General features: G+C 45.7%; 2 protein-coding genes across 3 annotated transcripts in view; both read left to right on the top strand.

Annotated features, from left to right (window-relative positions):
• The window catches only part of LOC107187058 (mucin-5AC-like), a 10,082-nt gene extending 1,545 nt beyond the window's left edge, over nucleotides 1-8,537 (top strand). The window contains exons 2-9 of the mRNA XM_015575052.1: nucleotides 3,675-3,745; nucleotides 3,826-4,174; nucleotides 4,712-4,892; nucleotides 5,023-5,339; nucleotides 5,632-5,950; nucleotides 6,025-6,554; nucleotides 6,755-7,403; nucleotides 8,163-8,537. Coding sequence (XP_015430538.1) covers nucleotides 3,675-3,745; nucleotides 3,826-4,174; nucleotides 4,712-4,892; nucleotides 5,023-5,339; nucleotides 5,632-5,950; nucleotides 6,025-6,554; nucleotides 6,755-7,403; nucleotides 8,163-8,537 — 2,791 coding nt within the window. The remainder of the gene's footprint in view (nucleotides 1-3,674; nucleotides 3,746-3,825; nucleotides 4,175-4,711; nucleotides 4,893-5,022; nucleotides 5,340-5,631; nucleotides 5,951-6,024; nucleotides 6,555-6,754; nucleotides 7,404-8,162) is intronic.
• Nucleotides 8,538-10,667: 2,130 nt separating this feature from the next.
• LOC107186994 (autophagy-related protein 9A) lies at nucleotides 10,668-15,669 on the top strand. Of its 2 annotated transcripts, none has more exons than XM_015574983.1 (8): nucleotides 10,668-10,760; nucleotides 11,523-11,631; nucleotides 11,892-12,211; nucleotides 12,296-12,762; nucleotides 12,836-13,020; nucleotides 13,104-14,054; nucleotides 14,140-14,514; nucleotides 14,594-15,669. In XM_015574983.1, the coding sequence occupies exons 2-8, from the start codon at nucleotides 11,578-11,580 to the stop codon at nucleotides 14,777-14,779; spliced, it is 2,538 nt and encodes an 845-aa protein (XP_015430469.1). In that variant the 5' UTR covers nucleotides 10,668-10,760; nucleotides 11,523-11,577; the 3' UTR covers nucleotides 14,780-15,669. The 2 variants fall into 2 exon arrangements, with proteins under 2 accessions (XP_015430469.1, XP_015430468.1); XM_015574982.1 differs by having other exon boundaries at nucleotides 10,668-10,854.
• Nucleotides 15,670-15,712: the final 43 nt, after the last annotated feature.

Genomic DNA, 15,712 nt, shown 5'->3' with positions numbered 1-15,712 from the left:
CGCTCTTCCTTTCGCTCTTCGAAACCGAGAGCGAAGAAAGTGTCTGAGAAAGGATCCGGACGCTTCTTACAAACAATCCATTGGATCCATGGCTGGGAAATCATTCTATTCCTACCTGAATCTCGATCGTGTAGTCGCGACACGAACGATTCTAATCGATTGTTGCTCGAATTACCGAAGATACTGGACGAAACGACGAGAGACTCTCGGGTCCAGACTCGGTTGACCGTAGTAAGGCGAACCCGTCCTTTCGACGGACCGTTCGAAATAGAAAGTTTCCTCAAAAGGTTGCATCCTCTCCGGGCGCGCGCTGTTTACGCGGGCATTTAGCGCCGGCTGGGTTTCGTAGGTGAGACGAAACGGAATATATCTGCCGTGTTGCGATAGGCTTTCACGGTAATGTTGTGCGTTACGTAACGAGCGTGTCTCGTGCCGTCTCCGGAGATATATACATATGTACGAACCCATCGTGTAGCGGTGCTTACGTGGATGGGCCGCCTGAGACGCGGCTTTCTCCATATGGAATCGCGAGGAATTCCTCTCGCCCGTGCACGCCACGCGAGGGTGGATCCCCGTTACTAAATAATCAACGGAGGTGTGCTAATTGATACACTCGACCGTACCCCTCTTTGCAATTCCGATTAGTACTTGTTCCTAGTACAGTTTCAGAACGTGCGGGAAATATTCGATTCTGTTGGTCGTCTGATGAAGATCAGATATAGTAAAATTTAAATACATTTCGGGCTATTTTTAAATGGACACAAAATGGCACTTAAGACCTATCTTACTTCGTCCATTTTTGCGGGTGGATGGAAATTAGAGACTATGGAATTAAAATGAATTGCAATAAACATCAATATGATAATAATATTAATCGAAATAATGAAGTGGACAATAAATGGCCCCTGGGACTATCGTCTGTTAATTCATCGATGTTCATGGGAAGATGAAGATTAAAGATTGTAGATTTAAAATAAATTATTAATAGACACTAATATAATAATGTTAACTAAAACAACAAAATGTTCACGAAATGGTCCCTACAGTCATCGTCTCTACATTCGCCAATTTTTTTGGAATGATGAAGATTAGGGATTGTAGAAATAAAATAAATTGGTATAGACAACAATATAATAATATTAATCGCAATAGTAAAATAGTCATAAAATGGCCCCTAGGACCATCCTCTATTCCTTCATCGATTATTGTGGGGGAGTGGGGGGGGTGGGGTGAAGAATCGAAAGTGCAGAATGAAAATAAATTGTACTAGATACTAATATAGTAAAATGGTCACAAAATGGCCCCTAGGGTAAAAGATCGTTCTGTGCATAGCAACCTATAGAATAGACTCTACGCATTGCTCAGCAAAAGAGGGATTAAAATTCGCATTTTTACAACGTGTACGTGTATCTGAATAACCCAGCGCAATGAGCTGGTCGCAACGAACAGGATACATTTACCGTTCCTTTCGATCGCGTTCGTAAATGTCGCGGATCGGGTCCGCGAACCCATCGACTTTCTATCCGAACAGGATAGAGAGGGAGAGAGAGCACAGATGGAGGGAGACACCGCGACCTTCCCAGAAAGGCAAAGGACGCGAGAGGTTGCGAAAACGATGAAAAAGAAAAAAAAGGTAAAAAAGAACTCAAAGGATAACCATCCGAGAAACGAGTAGCCCTTGATATTCGCCTTATTTTTACGAGCCGCTTCCGATACGCGTTCGTTAATCGATTCATCCGTTTCGATCGATCGCTAAATCCCTCTCGATTTCACGGATAACGTGCTCGCAGAATCATTCGAACGTTGCATAGACTTTTCTATAATAATAAATTGTTATTTACAGTATTAATTATTTTTTTTTATAATTAACAAAACTGAAGACGATTATTATTGTTTATTGGTGGACTATTATCGGCGAATTCGAGCGTTAATGTTCTCATTTATACACACAGAATCTTCCAAATACCATAATATTCGAACGTTCTATTATCCGAACGCTCTGTTAATCGAACAATGTGCCTTAGATGAATTATATGGGAACAATGAAGATATAAACTGTCAATTTCCTTGACCTCTGTTTATATAAAGGAAGACTAGTGTCAGAAGAGTGATTATGTTCTATTATCCGAACACTTACGTTTCCCCATTAGTTCGGATACCATAGGCTCTACTGTAGACGCATCGAGAACAGCTGATTTTTCGTATTACGGCCATTCTCTCCTTCATTTTCAAAGCTCACTTTCGATTTTCAATCCCCATTTTTGTGGCGAGAATTTCTTCGAGAATCGATCGTTCAGGTGGATCGGATCGTAAAAAGCGAATATATGGTGTGAGTCTGTATCGTTCCAATTTCTTCACGTCAATTATCGATAATGACGAGAAAGAGTGACGTCGATTGGGCTACCGATTTTCACCGAATTTCGGGTCGTTCCCGAACCTGATCGAGCAACCTTGAGGAGAACGAGGACGAGGTCGCTCTCGTGTGTGCGTCCCGGGGCGGGCTACTAGACGGCCTTGACTTTTTCTTTCGGCGAAATTATTTGGGCCCGCCTCGAAAATTGATCTCTCCGCGGAGCGGCTGCAATCGATGGTGAACGGGGCACTTTAACACGAGTGTATATTCCGTTTCCACGACCGAGCAAAAAATCACGTTACGTAATATCCAGTGACATTATTAGAAAAGATACACGCGAAATTATAATCTTTATGAAAAGAAAATAACAGGTAAATTTAAAAATATCAAGGTGGATCCAACTACCAAAAGTTCACTTTCAGTTCTGACCAACTGAATTTCCAATGTCCATTAAAAACTGGATTCATCTAACTAAATCTGAAAATCCTTAAAAATTTTTAAACTTCAGATTGAATACTTCGATTTTGACTTTAGCTGTCTGTTTGAAATCAAATTGTATTTTGTCTTGGATTTAACATTCAACATTTTTCTCGGGTGTAGTTGAGATGTTAGTGCGCGGAATATTATCATCTATCGTTTTCGTGATGTGGGAAAATTGACCCAGATCAGACTGGTACAGCTGTGGAGAAGGATTCAAAACGTTTCTCGACATTTGTCGTTCGACTTCAACGTATAGACCGATCGAATTATTAAAGTGGTATTAAGGAATCCTGTAGCAGCCCCGTAGGGAACAGGCTGAATCGGTTGCAGCTTCCAGCTGGTCTCGGCCAGACGCAAACTTTCACCGTGCCAAGCGTCGCCTCGCCGACATTATGCTGAATCTCCACGTGGGATTCATTCTCGAAAGCGGGTCTCACATTACGTACCCGCATGAAAGTCGAGTTCTGCGTGTTAGACGGAATTAGAGCTGCTCCCAGCTCTGAGTTCATTAAAATCACCAACTTTACAACATAATCCTAACAGAACACATACCTTCAAAAATTCATCATCTACCAGTCTTCATCTAAATCATCAAATTTTCGTTAATAACAGAATATTCTTATCAGTAAAGTTACCAATAATTTATCCACTAAAGTTCAATGAAATCACCTGCTTTAGAGGATCACCCCAAGTGGACACATAGCTAGAACTTTTATCTTTTAATACAAACACTCCAATAGCCAAAAAATAGACCCTAATTCTTTCCCCCCTCAAGCGCATGATGTTTACCTAGTTCCAATATTTAAAAAAAATCTTCAATTGGTTCCTTTTGTGTCCTAAGGCTATGCTGCGTCCTCGCGAGCACCCTAGCGGAAAACGCGACTGATAAGAAGAATCCAGTGACCGTCGAAGGTACAGTATACCCCTAAATCTCGATCAGCAAACGATCCTCTATCGGTGATTAGCTCGATAAAAAGGAATCTTGTTTTTAGAATTCGTCACGTCTCACAAGCTACCGGACAGCATAGCGAGGCGATCCGAATACGAGGACGACGACGTGGTCGACGTGGAGTCGAAGTCGTCCTCGAAGGACAGCAAGCACGCTAAAAAGGTGATCCCGTGGTTGGAGAGCTACGAAAAGAAACCGGTCAATCTGGACCCGGTTCGACGTTTCGATTTCGGGGATGACGAGAAATCGACCGCGAAACGACAGGTCCGTGTCGAGCTGGAAAACTTCAGCGACACTGGTGTCCTTCAAGAGGATGGGATCCGAAGAACCGATGCTCATAGGTCCTATGTGGAGAACCAGAGGGACTCTGTGATACCTGGAGTCCATGTCAGGTAAGGGTACACTAAACCTGTAGTACTTGGACCATTAAAACTATTAACGGAGAGTCTCAGGGCCTATACAGTACAGTAAATCATCGATGAGTATTCGAAAGCTCCTCGACAGGGGTCTTCGAACATTCATCGATGATTCGTCACTGTAGGTAGAGAGACAGGGTGAGGGATATAGAGAGATATATATGTATAGAGACAGAGATAAATATAGGGATAGGTAGAGGGATAAGGAGATGAACTGGATGAAGGATAGGTTGAGGGATAACTAGAGAGTTAGATAACTAAAAAGATGGATAGTTAGAGTGATATGTATATGTATAGGAATAGGTAGAAGTTAGAGGATTGAGTGTTCAGATGTCATTGCCACCACTGGGCCCTTGACTGGTTCCACGGAGGACCCCCCAATGGTGGAGATAACGCCTGAACAATGTCGAGGAGCCTTCGAACACTCGTCGATAATTTATTGTAGCCACAAAAGCCTCAGTACTAAGTCGACCATAGTTGCAAGTTCGACGAGTAAAATGTGTATATTCACAGTGACGAATACCCAACCACGATGATGCCCGTGTTGACGACACCGCGCGAGGCACGTGGGTTCGACTTCGTCCCCGTGAACATCATCCGCGACGACGGCAAGGAGACGTCGTTCCGCGACCGTAACTTCGGCGACATCAGCGACGTCAGTTTAGTCCCGGCCGGATCGAACTCGCGAATCCAGGTGAGACGAGACAACCGTCTCTCTATCGAAAAATCTCTCGGGCAATGCGCTCAATTGTCTTCCGAGTATTATAACAAATTTTCGATCCAAATTCGATTGTGTTAAAGTCTCGAACTTCCTCGAACCGCAGGTAAAGAAAGGCCCGAACGGCAAGGAGTACGAGTACGAGTACGTATATTATTATTATGACGAGGACGATGAGAATAAGGCGGGTTCGACGGACACAGCCGTCACCAATTCTTACGACGTTCCTTCTAGAACGACGCCCGCGCCTAGGCGCGGCGGATCGTCCAGCAACAGGAATAAGTACACTAGCGTGGAACGGAGCACCGTCGAGCCGGCCAGCAACGAGGTGATACCGAACAGAAACGGGAATAGGGGCAGGCAGCTCGAAACTGAGGACGTGTCTGACGAAAGACTGCCGGCGAACACCAGGTTTCCACCTAGGTACCTATCTTCTGATCCTATCCATCGTTTTGCACAGTACAATCTATCTCTCCTGAATACAAGAATCCAAATAAACATGAAGGCTTGTGGACCTAGGTACAGAAGGTACCTAAAGCTCTATTGCTTTCTAGTTTTCCCGAGTGTGTCGATGGGCTCTTTGCTTAATCCTTCTCTAGATAAGAATTGGTAGAAAGAATAGTAGAATTTAATATAAAAATATTAGTAGAAATATAGGATCAACGTATATCCGCCGATAGCTAAAGTATTAACAGCAGGGGCAATGAATGAACAGGTCACGATCGAACCACAACACGGGGACCACAGAGCCATCCAGAACTCGTGGAAACCGTCCCAGACCTAGCCTGGACCTGGTCGACTCCAGCAGCTTCCGAACCCACCAGGAAGGTCCAGAATTCCCTCAAATCCTACCAAAGGGGCCGGTTAGATTCCTTGGAGTCACTCCGAATGAGGAGATCGAGGATAAAACAGGTGGCAGGGTACGAGGCAGGCCTCAGAGAGTCCAGGAGCCTGCCCCAGTGGAAGAGGTTTTGGATGACGCGCCAGTTCCTACGACAAGGAGAAGGCCTATCAGTAGCACCCCATCAGCTGAGGTAATTCACCTTTCTCCAGCTGAATACCTTCATCGAAAATGAATGCTTATTTCTTTATCGTATTCTAGGTGAAGGATGAATTGCCCAAGGCTAGCCTGTCCTCTAGATCGGACGAATCCGAGAGCAAAGAAGATGACTCGTCTTCCACTGACACGATCAAAGACAAGCAAGACTCCGAGGAGCAAGATTCCTCGTCGATTTCCCCGAGCACCGTCTCAGTAGCCACTGACAACCCAACCACAGAATATCCATCAGCCATGGACAAAGTCGCTCTGGACCTGTACGCTTTCGTGCAACAGGGCCAGAACAACCTGGTAGAAGCCTCTAGCAGCGAAGCTACTTCCGATGGCACCACGCTTGCGGATGAACAGACTACTACTGATGCAACAGCTACCACGGAATCATCGGTCACCACGGTGACCGTCGAACCCACGACAGCCACCACAACTACAGAGCCAACGACCACCACTATCGCAACTACTACGACTACCACCACGACCACCACCACAACGACTACTGAAGCGCCTACCACCACCACCCAGGCAGCTGGAAGAGGAAAGTTCAGGAGGCCTGGACTAGGAGGACCAGCGACCTCTCGAAACAGGTGAGATTCGAAGCTACTTATACGGATTTCTTAAGATCTGGTAACTCCACTACCTTAGTTTCACTTCCTATACTACTCATAAGAAATAATGGCACCTTAAAGTGCTCACAGATGTTCCGAATCTAGTGGTCAATGTTCTCACTAGTTCTACTAAGATTATATCATCACCCTTTTATCTGACCTCCTTATAATCCATCCAGATTCAAATCGAATGGAGGTGGTAGCACGACGACTACCGAGGCACCGGAACCGACCCAGCGCACCCGAGCCCGCTTCGGTAGTAATGGCTCCACTGGCGGATACAAGAGGGCAAGACCAGGACACAAGCAACCGGTCGAAGAGGACGCGGTCCAAAAAGAGAGTTCCAGCTCGGTCCACGCTGAACGACCTTCAGCCACCAATGGTCGAGGAAGATTCCGTGGCACCTCAACCACTAGACCCACCGTCTCTACGACCACGCCATCCCCATCCAACGGTGGATCCACCGCACCCAACAATGGGGTGTCCAGACCGTCGTTCAACAAGCTAAACATCAACAGACGTCGCGGAAGACCGACGACAACGGCGCCAAACGCCAGCGAGGAGAGTCAAGATTCCAAGGAGACTGCCAAAGAGACCACTCAGGAGGCTGTAACCGCTACACCCAAGCCGACGGTACGATCCAGACTGCCAGCCCCAGGAGCAAGACCGCCTGTCATCAAACCGGGTGGTGTTCGTGTGAACCTGAGACAGAAACCTGGTCAACCCACCACCACGAGCACGACCACGCCGGCTCTGCCCGCGGAAACCTCGGAGGAAGTGTCCGTCGACGAGCCAGCAGGTGAGGGAACCGAGGAAGAGACTCACGAGGTAAGTTTTCTTTTAACACTTGGCCCAAGTACTATGACCGAGTCACCGGTGACCCGTTGGGTAATCATGGTCACCAAACGATTTGTACAGCTCTGAAACGAATATTTCGAAATTTTTGCCTTTACCAATTAACTCGGTCGTCGACTTCGACGGTACATTTTACCGTTCGACGCGTAATCGAACACGCATGGAAATTCCACGGTTCAAGTCGCGATAGATCGCTCGTTCCCGACGGGACTACGCTTTCACCGAATGGCCTTTCGCAAAATGTCACGGAGCCCCAGCACGCCTTGCGACCACTTTTCGAGACGTGTTCGGAAACACGAGTCACGAACACGCTTACCATTCCGACGAGTGTGTCTTTTATTCTCTGACGGGGACAGAGGATCGTCTGCGACCTTTGATGTTGCAAACGTTCACCCCGTATTCGACCGTTTCGGCCTAACTTTAGTAGCTTATATTCGAATCTGTCTACTTCACTATTTCCCAACCTTTGCTGTGCCCCCCCCCCCCCTCCTCCAGCACAATAGTGAACCATGTTCTGAAAAAGTTTGACATTTATAACTGCTTCGAATAAGAAAGGCACACACGTAAGACCGTTGTCGATAAGGTGACGAGTGTTAACGATTTGCTAATTGTCCCCTAAAATATTCAAATTGCCCCTCAGTGGGGAACATTGGCCCATTTGAACCAAGTCATTTGGATTTCCACGTTAATCACTGATATTTTCATTGAATTATTACCAATTGTTCTGCACAGGCGCCTGCAGAGACCAGCCCACCGCCCACCCGTTCCACCACGATGAATCCTCTGAACAAGCTACGCAACCGTAACAGACTCCAAGTCCATCCGAAGACGACCACCAGGTCGCCGGTGACCGTAGCAGCCAGGAGGTCGCCTTTGCTGCCCCGTCGAAAGGTGACCGAAGCACCAGTCCCTCAAACCAGCCAGGAAGACGTGTCTGAAGAGCCAGAAGCGTCCAGCAGCGAAACAGAATCCACCGAGCCAACATCCGCCGAGACCAGCACCGCAGCAAGCACGAGACACGAGGAGACCCGAGGACTCAGCGGACTGTTGGCGCCCAGGCGCAGGATAGCACCCAGACGTCCTGGACAGATCATCGCCCGGGAATAGAGGGGCCGGGACTTCGTCGAGAAACGCGGACTCGGTGCTCGATGCTGATCAGAACTACCATCGGGACACGCACGCGGCGAGAATCGTGACTGAGCGAGTCCAGTAGACACCGGAGCATCAGACAGAGATCGGAGGAAAATCGATGACCCGATGATATTTAACTGTTGGAAGAGCTTGTTCGCCACGGATATGGAGGTGTTCTCGTTGGAACGAAAACGGGGACTTTCTTGAGGCCACACCGAGCGGAGTCGCCGAGTGACACCCTAAACTAACGAATAGCTATACTGTTAAGATGAAGAGCTAGCCTATTACTGTTGAGGGAATTGGGTTTTCGTACATTTGTCTCGATTGTGGAGGGAATTATGATATTAAATACTACGCCATTTGCTGTGATTCATGATGAATAATGTGGGGATTTTAGAGGTCCAATTCGGAGGTAGCACTGGTCTAGCAGTATCACTTGGTTTTAGAGGATCCGAAATCCCGTCGTTAGGGCTAGGAATGATCCAGTCCTGGTCCTGAACAATCGACACTCGTTCTCGAGAATTCTACCGTGTGCCGTTCTATGGAGTTCTGCGACAGTCTTTGTATTCGTTCCACCGAGAACAGATTCGAAAGGAGCAAATGGAGCTAACTTAGCTACCCGGTTACTTGTATAACTCGTACACTTTTCGGTGTCTTTGTATGATACTTGCTGGACAAGATACAGCGAATCTGCGGAGTTTTGAAAACTCAAGCAAACCTCACCAATCCTATTTTAGGGACAGTAATGCTTAGTAGGTCTGAAGAAGGTCAGAGACCATCCTGTCTTTGATGGTCCAATTATGAAAAATGTTTCTAGGGCCGTTCGAAGAGAATCTTGAAGTGTTCCCTGTGTCTTGTCCGTGAAGTATAGCTCGCGACCAAATGGTGGATGTACATAGTAAATTTTCGCAGCGTTGCCCGCGTCCTTTTTCCACGATATTTATCGCGACAGGCCATAGTCGAGACCTGGTGAACCAATGTGGGGCGTCCGTTTCGCGGTGATTTCCAAGGCGAACGCGATAGGATCATACGAGAAATTCCTTGTTTCTATTTAAGAGAACGACGATCGCGAGGAGAGGAACGGTCGCTGAAAATAATCGACGTACGATAACAATCAGACTGCGGACCACATAATGAAATAGAAACTTCGAACACGTTAACAATGTTCGTATTTGGAGGAAGACGCAAATTCGTATTTAATTTCGGTTTATGTGAACTCCATGAATAATAGGGAGTCGTGAATTAGCATGAACGTCCGCGAGTCTAGTAATAATATTTTTGTAATTACAATGTTCCATGATACACTGTAAATATGATATAATATTGCAATTAAACGTGTGTAAAATTAACGTGTACAACATTCCATCGACACATCCTTTCGATCATTTTTCAACGCTATTAGAATGGAATGCAAAGTATATGCGGTGTGAACAGAAAAATGGTTCATAACTACTGGTGTAGATAATACTCGTCAAATTTTGAAAAAAAAGTCCTAATAAACTTAGGTCGAAAAATTAATATTTTCAAAGATATTCTCAAAGCTTTCTCGCTTCGGGAGTTATCGTACTGTTCAGTAACAATGGATTACTTTATTATTTCTCCTTTACCTGGTTACAGAAAGTTCTCGACGGTTTTTATTAGTTTTATTACAATTTTCTTCATTCACTAGCGTCTACCGAAAATTGTTGGTAACTTTCAAAATATTAATTTTTCAATCCATGTTTATTACGACTACTTTTCATCATTTGACCAGTATTATCTACCCGAAAAGTTATAATCCTTGTTTATATCGCAGTTATATTAGTGCATAAGAACTTTCGAAACCGAAACATCTGACCGAGGATACCAATTTCTATTTTAATTTCGATTATAACAATCATTCGTCCTTATTTCTTTAATGTATTCAGCACCGAAGAAGGGTTAGGTTCGTCGCCTCGTATTCATACAAATTGTAACGGTTTGTAACGGATCTCATGCGATCGATAATGCTAAAAGAAGACACCGACGTTACCGATAATACCAACAGTCACGTAACGGTATCGGAAGTCAGCGCAAGGTTCGCAGCGAGCGCAGCAAGGTAAGCCACAAATAGAAGCAAAATTCAGCAAAGATGGTGACGGACGGACGGCTGGCGGAACGGTTTTAACGTTTCGATGTCTAAATTGGCAGTGAACACTGGTCCGTGGTCGCGGTCAATATGTGAGTGAGGGGAATTGATGAGCTTGCAGCCGGGTAGGATTAAACGCGCGTCGTTTCGGAGAACGGGACGGGGACTCGGTGATAAAGACCGAAGGTACGGGGCCATGATAACGCTTTGTTTATGGGGATCAGCTGTGTTACCAAACATTCGCGCTGCCTCGGTCCTTCGCTGTTGCGCGTCCGCGACACGCTTCTATTTTCGTCGGATAAAGGTCATCCGACGTGGAGGCGACGAAAAATCGTGGTCTCCGCGCCTGGACGGTCTCGTATAGCATCCGATGACTCTCCACTATAGAGATTTAAAAACGAGCAAACGGGGACAAAAGGAAATAACAAGCGCTCGAAAAAATCGGGATGCATCATCCTATCGGAGGGGTGGTATGAATCTTTTGTCACGCAACGAACGACTGGCGGGCTCGTGATCGCTAACAATACCATTCTGCACGCGTGTTCAGTTGTACATTCGTGAAAGTGCATCGTGAAAATTTTCGATTTTCCTTGGGTCTTATCCCCCACGTCAGATTGAAAAACCACGAAACCGTCCTTGCGTTTGCAATCGATCGGTGGAAAACACTGTTGCAATCTCGATATTTAATCCTCAGATAAGAACGATGAGAAGGGCAAGTAGACAAAGAGGATAATTGTGAGAATGTGTAATTTATTTCAACACGTCTGATTAGGATACAGTTGACTAAACTGGTGGATAGATCAGTTTGTACACCGAGTTGTGACCGAGTGTTGATTTGTTTCATTGTATTCTAGATGCTTATGAAGAGACCGTCGACCGGTAGTTAATTAATCTGAATGACATGAAAGAATGAAACGAGAAACTGTCATTACCTGTGTAGAAACGAACCGAAGAGCAAAAACGGTAAGGATCTGTCTTATGGGACTTTGTGTACGATACTTCCAACTGCATGTTGCATTGCTTTCATTGTTCCTTAATTCTGTACAATCTGTAGTAGATTCTCTAAAACTAAGCGTAGTGAAAAATTCAATTCAAACAGATTCCAGTCCCGGTAAATTGATGCTTAAAGCTATGTAACTGCCTTTTTTAAAACTTTGGAAAAAATACTGTATCTTTCAAATTGGATGTTTAAATGGCACATTCATTGAATCCTGTGCTTGTAGATGACAACAGTACTGGATGGCAGCTACCAGCGAATGGAGCCATACGAGGGCGAGGAGGAGGACGGAGAAGACGACGACGATCATGAGGAAACACCACAAGAGTCGGGTGTTATGATACACGTGGTGCCGGAAGGGAACAAGGCCAGATGGAATCACATAGAGGATCTCGACTCGTTTTTTACGAGGATGTACCATTACCACCAGAAGCATGGGTTCGCTTGTATGATGCTGCAAGAAGTGCTGGAGCTATTTCAATTCATTTTCGTAGTTACCTTTTCCACTTATCTCTTTCATTGCATCGATTACTCCGTATTGTTTAAGTAAGAGCTCGCTAGGAAATTGCGGTACAAGGGAGTCGACTGTTTTTTTTTTCCATACAACCGGGATTTTCGTTTATGTTCCAGAGACAAAGTAACGAACAGCACCTCGCACAAAACGTCTATAAACGACGCTATATTGCCGACCAGTAAGTGCACGGCGTCCATGGGTCTGGTAACATGGATATGTATATCGGTGGCCGCGATCTTTTGGATTCTACGAGCGGTAAAAGTTTTATACCATCTCACACAGTTCTGGGATATAAAGTCGTTCTTTAACACCGCTCTAAAAATCGAAGACTGCGATTTGGATAATCTGACCTGGCACGAGGTGCAGAAGCGAGTCAGAGAGGTGCAGAAGGAGCAAGAGATGTGCATTCACAAAAGAGAGCTCACGGAGTTAGATATATACCACAGAATATTGAGATTCAAAAATTACATGGTGGCGATGATCAACAAGTCCCTGCTGCCTGTACGAATCCGGGTCCCTGTCGTGGGTGAGGTAATCTTCATGACCAGAGGACTGAAGTACAACATGGAATTGCTTCTGTTCTGTAAGCGTTTAAACCATTGCTACCCTATATATCCAATGCGACATATCTGTTCTGCAACGGTAAACCATTCTAGGGGGTCCATGGTCTCCTTTCGAAAACAATTGGCATCTCAAGGAGGACTACAAGAAATTGAACAAGAGGCAAGAGCTCGCCAGAGCGTTGTCCAAGCATATCCTATGGGTTGGAATAGCGAACTTCATGCTTTGTCCCTTGATTCTACTATGGCAGATACTCTATTCGTTTTTCAACTACGGAGAGGTGAGTAAATTGATTTCTCTACAAACTAAAAATCACCGCTCATCATCGGATCAATCCTAATGGAAATGAATCCTGTCTTACAGATAATCAAACGGGAGCCAGGCACCCTAGGAACAAGAATGTGGTCTCTGTACGGTCGACTGTACCTCCGTCACTTCAACGAACTCGATCACGAATTGAACGCGCGTCTGAATCGTGCATACCGTCCAGCCTCAAAGTACATGAGCATATTCACGTCCCCTATTATGACTGTACTCGCGAAGAACATCGCTTTCGTTGCCGGTAGTATACTGGCGGTTTTATTGATATTGACCGTGTACGACGAGGATGTTCTTACGGTGGAGCATGTGTTGACTACCATGACCATATTGGGCGCGTTGGTGGCCGGAGCCAGGGCGTTTATACCCGACGAAAACCTGGTCTGGTGTCCGGAAACACTTCTGACAGCTGTCCTAGCGCATACGCACTACAGGCCGGATAGCTGGCGCGGTCACGCTCACACACAAACCACCAGAGCCCAAGTGGCCCAGTTGTTCCAATACCGGGCGATCCATCTGTTAGAGGAGCTAACCTCCCCCCTGCTGACCCCCTTCATTCTGTGCTTCCACATGAGGCAACGAGCCTTGGACATCGTTGACTTCTACCGTAATTTTACAATCGAGGTGACGGGAGTGGGGGACGTGTGTAGCTTCGCGCAGATGGACGTACGCAAGCACGGGAATCCGATGTGGCAGACGGTGACCCAGAGCCCGATCATGGAGGAACGACCCACGGGATACGACAATCGTTATACCACGGACCCAGGAACGTTGCCGGTACCCACGTCCAATCAGTACACCCCGGCAGAGGACGGGAAGACGGAATTGTCGCTGATACACTTCACTCTGACCAATCCCGAGTGGAAACCGCCCAGTCACGCCGAGAACTTTGTGACCGCTCTACGAGAAAGGGCGAAGAAAGAAGTACATGGCATGACGGGAGATATCAATCCTTTGTTGACCAGTCTGAACAGCTTATCCGGCCTTGGACCGGGGGTGAGTACCAAATCTGGGCCAATGAGTAAGTTACAGAAATTTTTTTTAATAGGAACTCAATTCGACTCTGTTCCCATTCTTTCAGTACAACGATATAGTGTCCAACATAATCAGAAGCACAATGGTGAATCACCTGAGCGTGCCCAGCGCAAGTAACGTGTTCGTGAACCAACCTTGCACCTCGACCGGTGCCTCGGTTATGGCGGATCAGTCGTTGAGCATGAAATCAGACCTTCTGTCGCACGCTGTCAGACGTGGCCTGAGCAAAGCTGAGGGTCCAATACATAACGAGAAGGGGTTCCTTTACGGATTGCAACAAGGAATGTCGAATCAGTCTCTGGGAGCTTCTGTGTTCGGCTCGGGTCACGAATTGTCCACGGAGTTATCTGTGCCAGTGGAGCTAACTGCTGTCGATATGTCTCTGTCTACATTGTACCTGCACGAACTTCATCACAGACAAGTACTACCGATCGAAGTACCCTAATACTAACGCTTGTATCCTCTGTAGAGACTCAGAACTAAGCAGAATGTAGTTACAGATTCAGCGAAGAGGCTATCAAGAAATGGCCACCAGGAGTATATGGCAGCGAAGCCCTGTCCAGGAGTTGGCCTCTCTTCCCGAGGTCAGGCAAGAGAGAGCACCGTTGCTGCTGCATCAGGATTCCTCGATACGGAACAACCGTGAAACGAACTACAACTTGAATCCCCATTTGGACAGTATCTGAGCAACTGTGCGTGTGCAGTGATATCATCTTTACTGAGAATAAACTGTTTTTATTCGTTTTACGAATGCGACCGACGTTTATTTTGTATCAAAGCGTATACATAGCTTCTCTGTTTTTATCATCGGTGTGTAAATACGCGTGTTACCGTTGCCTGTGGAAAGCTGAACGCGATTTTTTTCTTTTCGAGGACCGCCAGCTGCGACCTCAAGGGCCTAAATTACGGAACGAACACGAATAAGCCGTTCCCCTTCGAAATGTTTTGCTGTTCACGCGACGCTGCGCAACGCCATCGAGGATTCTCTAAATCTGTGTTTAGGGAGGCGAAACTAATCGAGACATTGTTGCGTTCGATCGCACGGAACACGAATCTTTTTATGCGGTAACATCGACTATCTGCTTCCGACGCCCACGATTCTCTCTAGTCATATAAAATTTATCGGGCGCGCCATAGAATGAATGTTTATTTATTTTGTCAAACGTTGTTTCGTTCGTGCAATATCGGGGCACGCGAACGCATCGCACTGTACATACACAAACGCGTATTCTCCTTACTATTAACACGGTCATGGCGCAGCTAACTGCTACAAAGGCAAGCTTTGTCCTTGTTAAAAAAAAAAAAAAAACTTGCGGGTTGGCACAGGGACAATTTAGCTCATGTTTTATGTTACTTTTATTTTTTGTTATGCGTACTAACTCGCGTGATCGCTGGCCTTTATACCGGCGTTGGAAAAAAAAACTACTACGGCTCATACTTTTACAATGTTTCCAACAAAGTAACGCGTAACAAAAATCACTACAAATTTAGTTCTAACTAGACAGATCTATCGATTCTACGAAGGAAGCTATTGTTATGAATAATAATAATATAAGGTTTATCTGTAATTTATCATTACGACAAATAAGTAACATACATTTCGTAATAAAAAAGACTCA

This window comes from Dufourea novaeangliae, unplaced genomic scaffold (genome assembly GCF_001272555.1).
Source record: "Dufourea novaeangliae isolate 0120121106 unplaced genomic scaffold, ASM127255v1 scaffold96, whole genome shotgun sequence".
Classification (NCBI taxonomy): Eukaryota; Metazoa; Arthropoda; class Insecta; order Hymenoptera; family Halictidae; genus Dufourea; species Dufourea novaeangliae.
The sequence above is the reverse complement of the archived record's forward strand: the minus strand, read 5'-3'. Positions and strand labels throughout refer to the sequence as shown.